This window comes from Camelina sativa, chromosome 4 (assembly GCF_030686135.1).
Source record: "Camelina sativa cultivar CO46 ecotype springtype chromosome 4, ASM3068613v1".
NCBI classification, from domain to species: domain Eukaryota; kingdom Viridiplantae; phylum Streptophyta; class Magnoliopsida; order Brassicales; family Brassicaceae; genus Camelina; species Camelina sativa.
The window spans coordinates 16,886,492-16,904,342 of record NC_141883.1 but is presented as its reverse complement, the minus strand read 5'-3'; the positions used below and the strand labels follow the sequence as shown (position 1 = coordinate 16,904,342).

At 33.7% G+C, this 17,851-nt stretch overlaps 2 protein-coding genes and 1 long non-coding RNA gene across 4 annotated transcripts; 2 read left to right on the top strand and 1 right to left on the bottom strand.

Moving 5' to 3' along the window:
- Window positions 1-10,070: 10,070 nt before the first annotated feature.
- Window positions 10,071-17,680, bottom strand: LOC104777955 (uncharacterized). 2 transcript variants are annotated; one of them, XR_015596152.1, is made up of 4 exons: window positions 17,545-17,680; window positions 17,377-17,419; window positions 11,563-11,689; window positions 10,071-10,627 (listed from the first exon to the last, which is right to left on the bottom strand). It is a non-coding gene; the product is annotated as an uncharacterized LOC104777955 (long non-coding RNA). The 2 variants fall into 2 exon arrangements; XR_766731.3 differs by lacking the exon at window positions 17,545-17,680 and having other exon boundaries at window positions 10,460-10,627; window positions 17,377-17,512.
- On the top strand, window positions 12,240-14,643 carry LOC147945858 (uncharacterized). The gene is made up of 4 exons (XM_087511326.1): window positions 12,240-12,442; window positions 12,546-13,507; window positions 13,599-13,989; window positions 14,445-14,643. Exons 1-4 carry the CDS (start codon window positions 12,240-12,242, stop codon window positions 14,641-14,643), a joined length of 1,755 nt encoding a protein of 584 aa, XP_087367452.1.
- On the top strand, window positions 15,253-16,283 carry LOC147945857 (uncharacterized). The gene is made up of 2 exons (XM_087511325.1): window positions 15,253-16,120; window positions 16,201-16,283. The coding sequence occupies exons 1-2, from the start codon at window positions 15,253-15,255 to the stop codon at window positions 16,281-16,283; spliced, it is 951 nt and encodes a 316-aa protein (XP_087367451.1).
- Window positions 17,681-17,851: the final 171 nt, after the last annotated feature.

Below are 17,851 nucleotides of genomic sequence, written 5' to 3'. Positions count from 1 at the left end.
TCGAACCTTTGGAACCTCACAAACGGCGAATCGAAGACCCGCCAATCTTTCCAGCCAGTATGCCTTCACGCCAGCGAACCAGCGAGACCAAGACACTGATTCTCAGGGATTTCCTGTTCCAATCCTCCAGCCTCCAGCGAGACCTACACCTACTTACAAAGACTATCCACCTCCGACAAATCTGTTCCAGAACTCGAGGAGCTTTCCTGGAGCATCCCCTTCCAGCGAAGCTCCAATTAGGCGTCCTTTTCCTCAACCTCACGTCTCTGCGACGAATCCACCAGAATTCTCGAGTCAACTTCGAGAGTCTCCTCAACCTTCAGTCACGAATCATCCTCGAAAGTCTCCTCTACCTCAACATTCTCCTCACGTCTCAAATCATCGTCCACCCTCTTCTTAACCTCGAGCAGCCTCTGCATCACATCACAGTTCTCAAGCGCAAGACTCACATGAGGAAGAAGAAGACGAAGCTGATTCTGAGGATGACGGTTTAAGGCAATCAAATCTCCCAGCTGATGTACTCGCTTCTTTACATGATATGCTTGTCCAGCCATGCCATGAGTTGTATACCACTATCCTCTCTCCCACATTAGAGCGTGGAACCACTTGGTAGGATTATAATTTTTAGTTGATTAGATTGATTAAAATTTTTATTGGATTGATTAGAATTTTTAGGTTTGTTTGTGTTTGGAACACTTGTGTTTGTATTTGATTAGAATTTTAAGAACTTTGTACTTTCGATTTGTTTATGTTTGAAGGTTTGTTTGTGTTTGATTAGAATTTTACTTTCGATTTGTTTGTGTTTGAAGGTTTGGTAAGGACAAGTCAAAACTTACCCGAAAGATTACAAAAGTGTTTACAAACAAGTTTGATGGGCCATATTACAGTTGGGGTTGTGTTTCTAATGAAAGAAGAGAAAGATACTTCTTGGAATTCACAGTAACCTTCTACTCCTTTCAATTTGATTTATGTATTTATAGTTTTTTTTTTTGGTTTTTTTATCACTAACAGTAGTCTTCTTTTGTAGAAAACACACACTTGGGATCTCTCACTAACCAGTGTGGTTCAAGAAAATTTCTACACCATTTGTCAAAACCGTATGAAAGACATGGTTTCCAAGGCAGCAGCTCAGCGAGATCAAGTGAAACCGACTTGGATTGAGAAAACTATTTGGAAAGAAATGTGTGACTATTGGAACACAGAAGAAGCCATGGCAAAGAGTGCAACCACTTCAGCAGCTCGAATGTCTGACCGTAATGGTCTTGGCCCTCACAAGCATGTATCAGGGCCAAAGTCTTACTTACAAATCGAACAAGAGATGGTGAGTTACATCATAACCTTTTCATTGTTTAATAAGTTACATCAGATGGTTCTTAACCATTTCATTATTTAATAAGTTACATCAGATGGTTCCTAACCTTTTCATTTTCTAACATTTCAGGAAGTGGAATTAGGAAGACCGCCAACTATTCCTGAAGTTTTCCTCAGGACTCATACCAAAAAAGATGGTACTTTTGTGGATAAGAAAGCGCAAGCAATTCATGAGGCATACAAGAAAAAAAGGGAAGCTAAGTTGGCTACTCTGGATAATGACGAGTCTTCTCATGGTACTTCACGTCGATCAGAGCTATCTCACGAGGAGGATGATGAGCTCATTCTTCAGGTAATTTGCCTCTTTCTAATAAGCTATTAAGTTTTTCATTGTTAAGTAATTATGTTAACTTTTTCTCTCTGTTTTGTTTATGCAGTCTACTTTCATAAGCGATAGAGGAACATATTTTGGAGTTGGAAGCCTAGGGAGTTACATCAATGGGAAGCGGAAGTTCCCTGGAAGCTCTTCTTCTTTCACAAGCCTGCAACAACAGCTTAAAGAAGCTAACCGCAAAATAGAGCAACAAGCAGCTCTACAAGCAGAGCGTGACGCAGAGGCTTCACGGGTTGTAGCTGAAGCTTTACGGGTTGCTTCTGAGCAACAAGCAGAGATCACACGCTTGGTGAGCTTCCTCAAGACTAACCCAAACAATGTCGCCTTCCTCGAGTCTTAAACCAATGACCCCGACCCTGCTGATGTTCAAAGTTAGGTTCCTTCCCTATCCCTCCTTCCCTCATGACCATAAAAAGTTTTGTAATGGTTGTACTTGTACTCTTGGAATGGTTGTTTGGATGTTTTCTGGAACTTATGTTGGATGTATGTTGAAACTTATGTCTTTGTTTAATTTCATGTTTGTTATGTTTTAGTTATAGTTTTCATAATCAGTTTTGGTATTACAAAATCAAATAATTCAGTTTTACCAGATTGTTTTAAAAACATGATAATTAAACAGTCGTAAAACAGTCACCGAAACGTACACAAATCAGTAACCAAAACAGTCGCAAATGAGTAACCAGATCAGTCGCTAAAGCGTTGCAATTCAGTCGTAACTTTAGTGACTGTTTGGCGAGGGAAGAACGACCAAAATTATCAGTCGCCAATTAGTATCTCCGTGTCGACTATTTAGCGACGCTCTGTTTAGCGACTACGTATGTCAGTCGCCAATCAGTCGTTACTAAGTAGCTTGCGGACTGTATAGTGACTGTTTTTGTAGTCGGTAATTCCATGTTTTCTTGTAGTGTAATACCAAACTGTTATGGACTTTCTTTGCTTGAGATTAAGAGATATGAAAAGTTTTAACTCCCTTTTAACCCTAATTCTCTCTTAGAGATTAAGGTTAATTCTTGGGGCTTGATCTCATTAGCATAAAGACCTATATTTGTACAGAAAAATCTCATTAGCATAAAGACCTTTATTTATACTGAAAACCTAAACATGAAAAGCAAACAACCAAACCTAATAATTAAAGGAAAACTCCCAATACTAATTAAATAAAACCAAAACACCTAAAGACCAAACTCTTTGTCATGTAACATCAACCATAGTCACGAATCAAATGAAATTGGTAGTGACAAAATAAATTTCGACAAGGAGAAATTAAAGAGTGAAACGGACTCGGTAATGATGTGCCTCGACCACTTTTGAATAGAAGTCCCATGTAGGGTGAATCATTAGCTAGCAAAGTGTTTTTCTCATCGTACTAGTTTTGTTTGTCACAACTAAGACATTTCGTAACTTTTCTTAAATTCTTAAGGATGAGAGGTTTCTATCTTTATCCTCGAGAGTGTGCTCTTTCGTTGTAGTGCATTTTGCCTTATCCTGTGTATATGAAGATATACAATTTCCATAGCTCATACATATTGTAACTTGTATATTTCTATAATATCAAAGTAAACCGCATATCTCATATTATCAAGAACATTGTCATAGAAGTTATAGAGGTACTTATAAAACAGAACAGTCTGGTCATAGACTTATGATATCATATGAGTTGTTCGGCCATCTCCTCGACTAATAATTTGGTAAAAGAAAAAGTAAAAGATGGATTAAAACAAATGTTTTTGATAAAATCATGGATTAAACTTAATAGATCATTCACAAACGACATGAGAAGAAAAGCAATGAAATTGAGTATTGAAACTTAATATTCCCTGGATGACCAAATCCCAACAATAAATCTCTCAAAGCAAAACTCGAGAAAACTATCAAGAAAAGGTCTGCTGACAACTATAGAAAAACAAATAAATTACTTTAGAGAACATATAAGTTGCCACATATAAATTGATATTTTCTTACCTTTTCTGTTAGTTACTTCACAAATTTGCATATTGTGCGTCATAATTACAGTTAAATTCCATTTTATGAACGATATCAGCAAGCATTCCATTTAGATCAAACACAATCAACTTTCGGGTATTTGACCTTCACATGAGCATCTAGCAAGATTTTCCTCATGCTCATTCATCTTACTTGTTTTGACATCAACCTTATCAACAACAATACCTCGGGCTCCCTAAACATCATGGTTATGAACTTCCACCTTTTTATCTTTTCTGTTTTTTTTTGGCATTTTCTGTTCCAGGAGCTGTAAAATATAAGATTAACGTGCTACATCAGTTATAATAGTATCCCATGATTGAGGATATTAAGATCGATATTGGTATTTAGTAAATAAACGTATATATATTATCTTATATAATATGAAAAGGTTTCCACTTAACTTTGCATAACATGACGACATTTAGCAGCGTATATTTTCGACACTTGTCCTCACTTCTCAATTATTAAATTTTTTAAATTTATTTTTTTCAAAAGTACATACATTATTTTCATATTCATAAAATTTAAATGATATTTCTGTACTAAAAAATATATTGACATTTATGCAATATCCTTTTAGTAATTATATATAAATATCATTTATCAATATATTATATAATTAACATAACATTATAATTTTGCATACGTATCATTTATCAATATTTTATATAATTACTATAACATTTTATTTTTGCAAATAAGAAATAATTAAATATTAATATCATAAATTTGGACAAAATAAATTTTTGATAATGAAATATTTAAATATTCATATCATAATTTTGGAAAAATATAATGTGATGATTATTAAATTATTTACTAATGTTGACAAAAAAGTATAATATTTGTTTCACAGTTTTTGTGCCAAAAGATCAAATCAATTTATTCTAAAATAATTTCAAGATATAAAACAATATGATATTTTATATTTCTTTAATAGTAATCATTAACACAATTTATTGCATATTAATTCTTTAAAATGTAACTCCCATGATGTTTGAAAAAAAATAAAAACAAATCTTTCATCATATGAATACACTTTAATGTATTAATTGTAATACAATTAGTGGTTTACAAAAAGAAAAAAAAAAACACAGACAAAACCTATGGTATATTTATTCTTTGAAATGTAACCATAACTCCAATGATGTTTGACCAAAAAAAAACTGAAAAACCTCTCATACTACTACAAATTTATCTATAAATAGCTCCCATGATGTTTGACCAAATTTATCTACTACAAACAAATTCTTCATCAAACATTATACTTTACCTCTCACATAATTTTCTAAATTTTGTAATATTTAACTTTTTTCTTTATGTGACATTTGTAGGTTTTGAAATAAATAAGTTGAGTCGAAATTTTGGAGCATATATAGGAGTGAACATATGAAATATAGTTATTTATTAGAAAGAGTTAGATGAAGAATGTCTTAGGTACATAACATATTCTCACTTGTAAATGTTGGTAAATGTTGTTTCGACTGCCTATTTTGTATATTAATATTGTAATTTGTTTTTCTTTTGATCCATTTGATAAATTTTTAATATAAAAATTTTAGGTTTTGATCATCTATACTATTAAAAGGGAAGCACTTTTTCAAGGCAAAAATGAAACATTAGAAATATAAGACATATTTTGCCCCTGTATAAATAATAAAGCATACAAGATAAGAAAGACATTGAAGTAATTTTCAACGTCAAAACTCGCGGATCCTTCTGTCACCCCGGGCTTAATTAATTCGGGTTATGTATAATGTATTCCGATTCAGATTAATTAATAATATAAACAAACAAAGTCTTTTTATAATACAAGCTCGGCATTTCAATTAGTGGTTTACACGTCTGGCCCAAACGAATAATATCCAATAAGTCATTAACTCGAGGCCTAATAAATACAGTAGCCATTATCGAATTCTTTCCAAATACAACATAATTCTATAAATAAGAAATATTTACTATTAATATAATTGCTAAGATATTGTATTCCTTAAAAAAACTCTAAATAAGAAATATTAACTACACTACTATTATTGCTAAGATATTGTATTCCGTAAAAAAAAATGAATAACAATAATAATGGAAAACAAATTTATACTGATGTTTCCATATCACGAAAATTAAGCAGAAAATTAATATGTAAATACATAAAATAAACAACTTAGCAAAATTATGTATATCAATATTGATAGAAAAGGGAAACTATAATTGTCTCCCACTCACACAAATTAAGGCAATTATAAATATGTAAACTTAATAATTTTGCAAAATTATCGGTTGCAATGTTTCCTAAACAAACAATAAAATATTACACCAAACAACTCCTACTTACCATTACTTTTGACTCATTTACTCGCAAATTAAGTGGTACGTGTTCAACTATAAATATAAGACTCGGCGAATACAATGCATCGTTAAACAATATCAACAATCACCACTTCATATAGAAAATGGCTACAAGTAATGGAATCACGAGTTTTGCTAACATCAAACCTTTCAAGAAGAGTTGGAAGATGCAAGTGCGGATCGTTCATTCGTGGAGATAATATACGATTTACACTGGAGAGACCTTAGAAATGATCTTAGCAAATGTTGAGGTGAGTTTTTATTATCTCTATCTACTTATTTTGTTAAACCCATAAATTATTACGTGACTAATAATAAATGATTTCTGACTATAGGGAACTCTAATCCATGCCACTGTTAAAAAAAATTATGTTAACAAGTTCCACAGAATGATAATTGCTGGAGAGTGGAGGTTTGTGGAGAATTTTCAGCTGACTAAATCTATGGGAAAGTATAGGGCAACAAAACATCCTTTCAAGATGTCCTTTACTAACACCTCAGTCATAAGCTGATCTCCTTCCCTCTCTACTAATTGGTGTTTGGACCTGCAGAGTTTTGAAAGCATAACTGCTGAAGATGGTCTCAATGAACACATATTAATCGGTATGTGTGTTTCTCACCCCTTTGTAAATAATTCTAAAGAAAAAATATCACTATATCATTTTAATTATTTAAACCCTGTAGATGTGGTTGGCCAAGTCGTTAACATTGGTACAATGAAAACAAGTGATAATAATGGGAAGGTTTCTAAGAGATTGGAGGAGGAGCTACGGGACATAAGGTAAGGGTAAATTATTTATAACATTATATATATATTGATATATGAAGAAGTATATTACTATATTTTGGTTTAATTCCGCAGTGATAATCGTGTGACCTGTACATTATGGGATAGCTTTGCTGATAAAATGTGGGCTGCTGGTGAGAACGCAGGCAACAACATCCTTACCTGTTTACTTCGACTAGCGAAGATAAATCAATTTAATGGTAATAAAATTCTGTTGCTATGTATTTAACCCTATAAAAACTATTGGTATCAAAATTGTGGATTATTGATTTTATAGGTGAAAGATCCATATCAAATGTGTATGATATGTCTTTTTTGCTGATCAACTCCGACTATCCGAGTGTCCTTGATTTTGTGGGAAAGTAAGTTATTTTTGTGGCTATTAACATATTGATTCGTAATAATCGGAGTACTTTTTCAGCAACTATCAACATATTGATTCATAATAATACTTTAGTTTGCCAAAGGATGGAATATCTATTTCCTTTATACAACCGAAGGCTGCTGAACCAAAAGCGGATAAGAAGATTGATTATTTCAATCGGTTTGAGAGGAGAACCATTTCCGAGCTGCTGGAATCTACTATGGTGAGTTATTTTTAAATAGTTTTCAAAAATCAAAATAGATATTTTTTACATAGATTTTGCATGTAGGAGGGTAAGTTTAAGATCATGGGAAGTATTTTCAACATAGACATGGATTTCGGTTGGTATTACTTCACCTGTATCAAGTGTGACAAACCTGTATACTTGGTTCCCAAGAAAGAAAATGATCCTCCAAGCAAGGTGAAGAAGCGTTTGTTCCATTGTAATCAATGTTATGACAACACAACGAAAGTTCAACCAAGGTACATATTCTTTGACTATATGAAATTTATTTTTACTTTTGTGATGGTTTTGTGATGGTTTGGTTAACGAATAATTAGCTCATGTCTTAATGTCATCGTTTTACTTAAACAATAAAGGTACAAGTTGATTCTTGATGTTATGGATAGCACTGCTAAGACTAAGGTTATGTTGTGGGATAATAATGCTCAAAAACTTGTGAATAAAACTGCCTCCGAGATATTGGATGGCAATTTTGATGAGGTATGTTACAAAGCATATAAAGTTTTTGATATACTTTTTTCATATATTTACAATATCGTGTAAATATAAAATATCGGCACTTATGTCTATTAAATATTTGTAGATTGAAGACCCAACCAATATTCCTGAAGCTTTGAAGTCCTTGGTTGGTAAAACCTACCAGTTTCTTGCCACCATTGACAAGGGTAACATTAATGATGGGAAAGATACTTACAAAGTGTCCTTGGTTGAAGTTGGTAGCAATTCAGACCATGTGGACAACATAGAGGATTCTGAGCAGATGATTGATCCCTCTACAATTGTGTCTACTGATCAGGTTTGAAAACATGAATATTATAATATTATGTTTAGGTTGCCTTAATGTAAATATTAAATTTTATACTTTCCCTTATAGGGTCATACTGTTGGAACATACAGCACTGAAATTGAAGATGGTTTAGAGACATCTCCCACTACTCCTTCTTCGAAGAGAAAGGAAGATGCAATTGTTGATTTGCTGATCAATCTTCCTCCTCCAAGAAAAAATGTGTTTCTCTTAACATGTCGGACATTGAGACTGAAGGAGTCAAACATCCAGAATAGTGTCTACCGACTCGAGAAGTTCTCTCTTGATGCGTGTGTTGGAGTCTATTGAAGTCGACCATTATGCTTGCCATTTCATATTCTTAATAATTGCAATGTTCTTCCCTTTTAAGTACTTAGTTATTGAATTCTTATTTTCTTAATTTGGATTTAAATTTCAATTATGGAAAAAAAGTGTCATTTCCCTTATTAAGAATATGTGTATTTTTGGTTTGGGTCGACGTACACTACATTTGTTTAGATTAGTCTATGCACTAAGCCTTTATTCATTTTATCAATATGAGCTCATATTTCATAAATAACTATAGAAATTGAAACATGGGTCTTGACAGTACAAACTTTAGACGATGAACGACCGTAAAAATAAAAACACCTCCATGACCAAATTTGTGGTTAGGGGTGTCAATTGGGCTGGCCGGCCCGAAACCCGTAAAGCCCGCATATGTTTGAGCCTGGTCCGGCCCGGTCCGAAATATTTCTGAGCCTATATTTCAAAGCTCGAACCAGGCCCTAACAGGGCTATAGGGCTTTTCGGCCTTTTTCGGGCTTATCTTAACGATAAAAAATTTAAACTTATAAACCTTAAAAAGTAGTGTTTGAAGGTGTACAATAAAACAAATCAATCAAAAATTTAATAACTCATCCATATTCACTACAACCAACTTAATTTAATAGAAAAAATTTAAAACTAAATAAAATTTCGATACTTTAACCAAATAAACCAATATATAATTCATATAAAACATCATAGATAAAAAATTTAAAAGTATTAAGTATGGTAATTAAGTAAATATAAAAACTAGGATTAGAGTTTACAACTTTATTTACAACAAATTATTAATCAAATATTGCAATCAAACAAAAATGTTAACAAAAAGGTACAAATAGATTTGTTAAAGGGTTTTTCGGGCTGGCCCGAGCCCGGTCGGGCTAAGCCCGAAAAACCCTATTGCCCAAACGGACTGAATCCGAAAGGCCTGATTTTTTCTGGACATATATATTTAATCCCGAGCCCGGTATTTTTCAGGGCCGGGCCGGACCAGCCCTAATTGACATGCCTATTTGTGGTATTATATGATTAGAAACTTGATGACATAACTCTTACAAAAAAATTATAAAACGTAATACGTTAGATCCAAAATTATTTGTAAAAAGGAAAGTTTTAATGTTCTTGATAATTGTGTGATCCGATTGTCACGAATCAATACTATTAAAAGGGAAAACTCAATTAAATTATTCTATAGTTATTACCAATATATGATGTTAGTTGTGCCAGAACATAACAAAATTATGATTGATTAATTGGAAATTAGTTACAAATTAATCGTCACATTAAAAGCATTTGACGCTAGAATCACGTACCACATGATTCATTATTTTTCCAAATTTAAATCGATCCAGCTAATCTACATGTAGTGAAATGGGAAAGTAAATATTAATCTATTATTATTGTTCTACATATTGAGCATTTACCTGTGGACGATAACCTTTCCTGAGGGATAAACACAACCACTAGCGAGCAAGGTGAGTGTTCATATACATGTTAAGAGCCAAAAAAGAAAACATATCTAACGTATTGTAAATTTCTATTATATTATTTCATATAGATCAAAATGAAGAAGAGAAAATCAGACATTAGGTGTGAACTAACTAAAGGTTCAGAGTGTGGATTACAAAAGCGTGCAATATCAAGAATTGATGATGAGAACTGTGATCCTTTACAACCAAAAAACGGCAAAGTTGTGAACCTCAAATCAATTTTCAAACGTGTGTTTGATGATTTGACAAAAGAAACAATAGAGAATGATTCCGAAATCTTCAAAAGTGCGAATACAACACCCCCAGAAAAGATTTGCTCCAAAGGTTTGTAAATGCTAGAGTCCTCTTTGCCATGTAAATGTCTATACGTAAGTATATATTCGCAAAGAGTTTATTGATAAAACTGTCTTTTAATACTTAGCTCTCCTTATTATTTTCAACAGAATCAAATTTTAGGGCCAAAATAATCGAGATGGATGTTTTGAGAGATGTTACAAATTTACCGCTCAATGAAAGAAGATGTGCTGCCAGAACACCGCAAACATCTACAATGAAAGGGAAAACTATCACCAGCATTGAAGATGTTAACACTTCCTGCACAACACAAGGTAATAGTTGATAAATAATCCGAAAGTATTTGTGTATATGAAGTATGTATGTGGTTGACATCGCTATATTACAACAAAACTTTAAACAAATGCAGGATCACATACAAAATCAGGGATGACTTCGCTACATGAATTGAACGATGGTACACATCTAGCGATGAACACAAGAAGGAAAATACTCAGATCAACTCAAACCGATCAAAAGCTGACCAAAGGATTGAGCAAAAATCAAGACTTTACATCTTCATGCAACACAAAAGGTGCTTTATACACTTCATATAATATTTTTGTCGTAAATAGTGCTATTGGAATATATTACTGACATATTGTGAGAAAATTATATCAAATTTAGTAGATTTCACACACATCTCAGAGAGTTCTGAAACACCATCATGCAAGATTTAAAAAGTCCTTAAAGACTGTTGTCAAATAACTCCTCCCTCGGTAAACAGCAAACAAGGTATGTTGTTTAAAATTCTTAAGTAATTATCGAGAGCAAAAAAGGATTACAAAATTGTCTACTAAAGCTATGTATGATAATAAGATTATCCTATGTTTTAAAATATTGGATGCAGCTACAAGATTACCAATCCAGTTCAGACAAAGGACATCTTTGAGGTTTATAAAGTCTCTTGCTAGACGGGGGAAGCTCACTGACAATGATTGTAGTACTAACGGGAACAACACATTCTCTAGAATTCCTATGGAAGAAGACACACAACCGTCTGGAGAAAATACACTAAATCCAAGCTCAGGTATATATATATGCAAGCATTTTTTGGTCCAAACTAATAACCATCTAATTATGAAACCTAAATTCTACACATTTTTAAAATACAGTTGAAAACCATGCTCGGGAAGAACAAGTCTACCATGCTCGGGAAGAACAAGTCTATTATTCCAGCAGAGAAGATGACTCACCTGCAGAAAAAGTTTTCACTGCGGAAGAACTTGACAATGTTTCGAACGACGTAAGAAAAGGATATCAAATCATAAGGATTCTCGATGAAAGTTTGAACGAAGCTTTCCCAACACCTAAACCCGCAACCTGCAAGGGCAAACGAAAAAAGAAAGAAACAGGTAAACAACTTTCACGAAGTTGAATTCAATATAATTATTTCAATTATGGATGATTTGTCTGATCAAAGGTTAAATTGTATCAGGTAACTAAATATTTTGGTCTTTAATTCAATGTTGAATTGAATTTTTCTACGTCAGTTTCAACAAAATTTACCTTCAAACAGAACCGACTAAACCAAAGAGCAAACGGGAAAAGAAAGAAACAGGTATCAAATTATTTTCATCCATAATGCAATTTACTAAAGTCGCTCTTACTGATTGAAACTTTTCTGGAAAATACAGAATATTTGGACCATGGTGACGCTGAATATTCATGTCAATATTGTGGTGCTATTATGTGGTACGATGAATGCATAAATCGTCACAGAAAAGTACGCCAACCAATATTCTCTCAGTGTTGATTGCAAGGTTCAGTCACATTGCCACTGTTACATAATCAACCCGAATTGTTGTACGCATTGTTGACAAACGACGATGATCTGAGTAGGCATTTCAGAGAAAATATTCGAGCCTATAACATGATATTCTCCTTTACTTTACTTGGTGGTTGTTGTGAAAATTCGGTTGCCAAAGGTCGTGGCCCAAATATATTTGCTATACAAGGTGAAAATTATCATCTTATGGGAAGTCTAAAACCAGAAGATGGTGATGTTCCTAAATTTTCACAGCTATATATAGTTGATACTGAGAATGAGATTCAGAACAGAACTGGTATATTAAGGTTTGGACCACCATAAACTTTTTTTTGTCCGTATATGTTCTTAATTTTCAATTTATTCTATTTTGTGGTCTTCGTTAATTTACGGTATCAATCTATTTTGCAGTAAAGGAAAGAAAGCTGGGAAATACAAAAAGAAAGGGAATTTGAGGGAAGATGTCATAGCAGCAATCATTAAGCTGTTGAATGAGGTGAATCCATATGCTGAGAGTTTTAGGTCTGCTAGGGATAGGCTAGATACTAATCCAAAAAAAAGTTTTCACATGCGAATCGTCAGTGACCGTTTAAAAGATGGAAGAAAATATGATATTCCAACTGCTTCTCAGGTAGCTGCATTAATTCCTTATGATTTTAGTGTTGATATGCCTACCCATGACATTGTTGTTGAAGAAAAATCTGGTGGTTTAAAACGGATTAGTGAAATTCATCCATCTTATCTTGCTTTACAATATCCATTGTTATTCCCAAAGGGTGAAGAGGGTTTTAGGCCAGGAATACTAAAAGGTCCGAAAAAGGGGATTAAAAAAAAGAAAGCGGCGACAACAAAGGAAAATGATTGTATAAGTTTACGACAGTGGTTTGCATTTAGAATACAAGAGAGGAAGAATGAGTCACAGAATTTACTACGTTCAAAAAGACTTTTTCAACAGTTCTTGGTTGATGCTTACACTACAGTTGAAGTAAACAGGCTTACTTATTTCAAGCTAAATCAGTCGAAGATTAGAGCTGACAATTATGAGGCTGTGAAGAATGCATTTAACTCCGGAAAGAAAGATTTGAATGAACAAGGTTCCAAATTTTATTTGCCAGCTACTTTTGTTGGGGGTCCGCGATATATGAGAAATATGTATCTGGATGCAATGGCTATATGTCAGCACTATGGATTTCCAGACTTATTCATCACATTTACGTGTAACCCTAAATGGCCTGAGCTGGTCAGATATTGTGGTGCTCGAAATCTTAATTCTGATGACAGGCCAGATATTATAAGTAGAGTTTTCAAGATGAAACTAAATTCTCTCATGGACGACTTTACCAGAAAACATATCCTAGGGAAGACAGTTTGTTGTAAGTTTACATGCCTTACTTATTATTTAATATTTTTATTGTTTAGTACTATTCAAGAAGGTGTTGTAAACAAGTAAGTCAATTATTGTAGCCATGTATACCATTGAGTTTCAGAAAAGAGGTCTACCACATGCTCATATCTTGCTATGGATGCACCCAGATTCAAAATTGCCAAAAGCTGAGGACATTGACAAGTTGATATCCGCTGAAATCCCCAACAAGAATAAAGATCCAATACTTTTCGATATTGTAAAGGAAACAATGATTCATGGCCCTTGTGGAGCTGTTAACCCAAATTCACCATGTATGGAGGAAGGGAAGTGTACAAAGTTTTATCCAAAGAAATACGTGGAGCATACAACTGTTGACAAAGAAGGATTTCCGGTTTACAGAAGAAGAGGGGCCAATAATTTTGTTGAGAAAAATGGGTTTAAGTGTGATAATCGCTATGTTATACCTTACAACAAAACTTTGTTGCTAAGGTACAGAGCTCACATTAATGTAGAGTGGTGCAACCAATCAAGCTCTATAAAATACTTATTCAAGTATATAACCAAAGGTCAGGATCGGGTAGTTGTTGTTGTTGAACATTCAGAGAAAACTACATATACAGGTGACACTAAAGCAAGTTCAAAAAATCATGTTTCTGTCGAGAAGCCGAGGAATGATATACAAGATTTCTTTGATTGCAGGTTGATCTTATCTATACTATTTTTAATAAAGATAATATACTAGATAAAATTTCACATTAAGAAAGGTATATATTAATAAGTCTTTTGTGTCCCAGGTATGTATCTGCTTGCGAAGCAGGGTGGAGGCTTTTAAAAAATCCAATACATCATAGATGAGTTTCTGTTCAGAGGCTATCATTTCACCTAGAGGGCCAGCAACTGATATACTTCAAAGCTGATGATGAGGTTGAATATGTTTTGCATAGAGCTGAATTACTGGATTCTATGTTTTTGGCTTGGTTTGAACTAAACAAGGTCAGTGATATAGCAAGGGGTTTAACCTATGTTCAAATTCCTGAATATTTCACATGGGATGGGAAAGAGAGACAATTTCATTTGCGCAAACGACCAGGGAAAGCTATAGGGAGGATAAATTATGTCCCAATTGGGTTTGAAGATGGTTAGTATCTAAGAGTTCTTCTTAATGTGCAATTAGGACCACAGAGTTATGATGATCTGAAAACGGTCAAGGGGTTTGTTTACAAAACTTATAAAGAGGCATGTTATTGCTCTAGGATTACTAGATAATGATCAAGAATATATTGATGATATATTGAGGACAAGTCTTTGGGGTTTTGGGCAATACCTCCGTTGTATGTTTGTTGTCATGCTACAATCAAGCAGTTTATCCCAGCCAGAATTGGTTTGGGAAAAAACTTGGGAACTTCTTTGTGATGATATTCAAAGGGAGAAGCGATTATACTTTAACCGGCCAGGTAATAATAAATTATTTCAATCACAAATGTAAACTTTTTATTTACTATACATACATTTCCATAAAAATAATATTTACTCTTTTTTTTAGACTTACTGTTGTCCGATGAAGATAAACAAAGGTATGCACTCCAAGATATTGATAGCATATTGAGAAGGAACGGAACAGCTCTGAAAATTTTTACAACGATGCTGCAGTTGGATGAAGAAATAGTTGATAACACTAATGTGTAGATCATTGATGAAAAAAATTATGATCGTGAAGAGCAGAAAAGAAAACATGATCAATGGTTGCTTCAGATGACTGAAGAGCAGAAGCATATTTATACAGAGATTGTAAACGCCGTTGATAACGACACTGATGGTGTATTCTTCGTCTATGATTTTGGAGGTACTGGAAAAACATTTGTTTATAATACTCTATCTGCTGCATTTAGAAGTAGAGGGTCTATTGTACTCAACGTGGCATCCAGTGGGATTGCTTCACTACCGTTAGCAGGTGGGAGGACAGCTCACTCAAGGTTTGGTATCCCCTTAAACCCTCATGAGTTTAGTGTGTGTCACCTTAAGCGTGGAAGTGATCTTGCAAACTTAGTGGAAGAAGCATCTTTAATAATTTGGGATGAAGCTCCAATGATGAGCAAACATTGTTTTGAGTCATTAGATAGAAGTTTATATGATATTATTAGATGTGAAAACAATAGGCCTTTTGGTGGAAAAGTCGTTGTGTTTGGAGGTGATTTTAGACAAGTTTTGCCAGTCATTCAAGGTGGTAGGAGGGCAGAAATTTGTATGGCTACACTAAACGCTTCTTATATTTGGGATAATTGTAAAGTTCTAAAGCTTACAAAAAATATGTGCCTAATATCTGGTAAGTTGAGTACGACTGAGGCAAAGGAGGTTAAGGAGTTCTCAGAGTGGATTCTTGCTGTTGGAGAAGGTAAACTCTTAGAGCCTAAGGATGGTGAGGTTTTGATTGATATTCCCGATGAGTTACTAATCAACAATGCAAGTGATCCTATAGAAGCAATAACCAGGGAGGTTTATGGAGATCCAAAATTATTGAAGGAGAAGACTGATCCAAAAATTTTCCAAGAAAGAGCAATATTGTGTCCAACCAATGAGGATGTGGGCATTATCAATGACTTTATGCTTGACCAACTAGAAGGTAAGAACCTATTCTTATATTCTGTTTTTTTTTTTGGACAAGTTACCGCTATTTATATAATTATTTGAATCTTTTTGTAGGTGAAGAACGTATATACCTAAGTTCAGACTCTATTGATCCTTCTGATAAGGGTTCTGCTACCAATCCAGTGATGACTCCATAGTTCTTGAACAACATAAAGGTTTATGGGATTCCGAACCATAGGTTGAAGGTTGGATGTCCAGTGATGCTATTAAGGAATATAGATGCAAGAGGAGGGCTAATGAATGGTACACGTTTACAGATTACACAAATGGCAGAGTTTGTTTTAGAGGCTATTATCATTACAGGGGATAGAGTTGGAGATAAAGTATTGATCCCTAGGTTATTGTTAACTCCTTCGGACACAAAACTTCCTTTTATGATGCGTCGAAGACAATTGCCATTGGTTGTTGCCTTTGCAATGACGATTAATAAAATTCAGGGACAGTCGTTGAGCAACGTTGGTTTGTATTTACCCCGACCATGTTTTTCACATGGCCAGCTTTATGTTGCTTTGTCAAGAGTGACTTCTAAGAAATGGCTTAAGGTGCTAATCGTTGATAAATATGGGAAACCACAAAAGAAAACCATGAATGTGGTGTTCAAAAAAGTTTTTCAAAACATATAGGCAATTTCTGGAGACGGCGTATCTTAGGTATGTATTTTTTTAAGTACTACACTAATTGTAGAACGCATGGTTTACTTTATATTGTTTTAGCTAATTCTCTATTAGCTGAATTACAGGTAGGTGTTGGTGAGGGCGTGAGTGATGATTAATGGTGGATTATGCTTCTTACATGAAACCTAATTTTTTAAAGTTTATATACATGCTTTTAATATTTTATTATCTCGGCAAACATTACATTATGTATCATGTCGAAATCAATTATTTCCTGAGTTTTGTACACAGATTTATTTATTAAGGAAAAAATCTCGAATAAGAAATTTAATCCTAAAAATGTTGATGAGGCTTCAAGATTTTAATTTCAATATGCGAGTCTGTGGATTCAAGAATAGTTTAAAAGTAGAGCTGATTGTCAAAATTTGTAATCATTTTTTTGGTTAATCAGAACATGACAAAGCAATATAATCAAAAAGAGGAGGTCGTGATTTAGATTTTAGGTTTGTCATCATAATTACAATATAGAGATTAATTTGATTAACCAAATATTGATATTTCCTTAATCTAATTTGCATCTTAAACAAAACTCAGATAATTGAGAAAGTAAAAGAACCTGATAAACATTGCCGAACCTTTCTTTGGGCGTGGATCTTGAACTACCCATCTCAATTTGGATCCATTGATTATTTGCAAGAGAAATGGATTTCAAAAACAAGAATTAAAACCTGATAGAAATCCAAAACCCAGCTTAAATACAAATTAACAAATTGAAATTGCTTACCTTGCACTATAATAACACACATAGTGTTGATCTCACTGGATTCGGCATATTATTGATGAACTTAGTTGTCGATTGATGTTTCTATTGAAAGGGAAGCATGTGGAAGAAGAAGGTTATCTGTTTCGCTTCTTCAAGTCGTACAGTCACCGAGAAGTTTTTTTTTTTTTTTCGTGAGTTTTGTAGGGATAAAGGTAAAATCCAATCTCGGTTTGGACCTTTTATTTATTGGGCATTACAAATAGATATTGTAGAAGACTAAATCGAGTCCAACATAACTGTTAGGCCCTAACGTTTATGTTATAGTTTA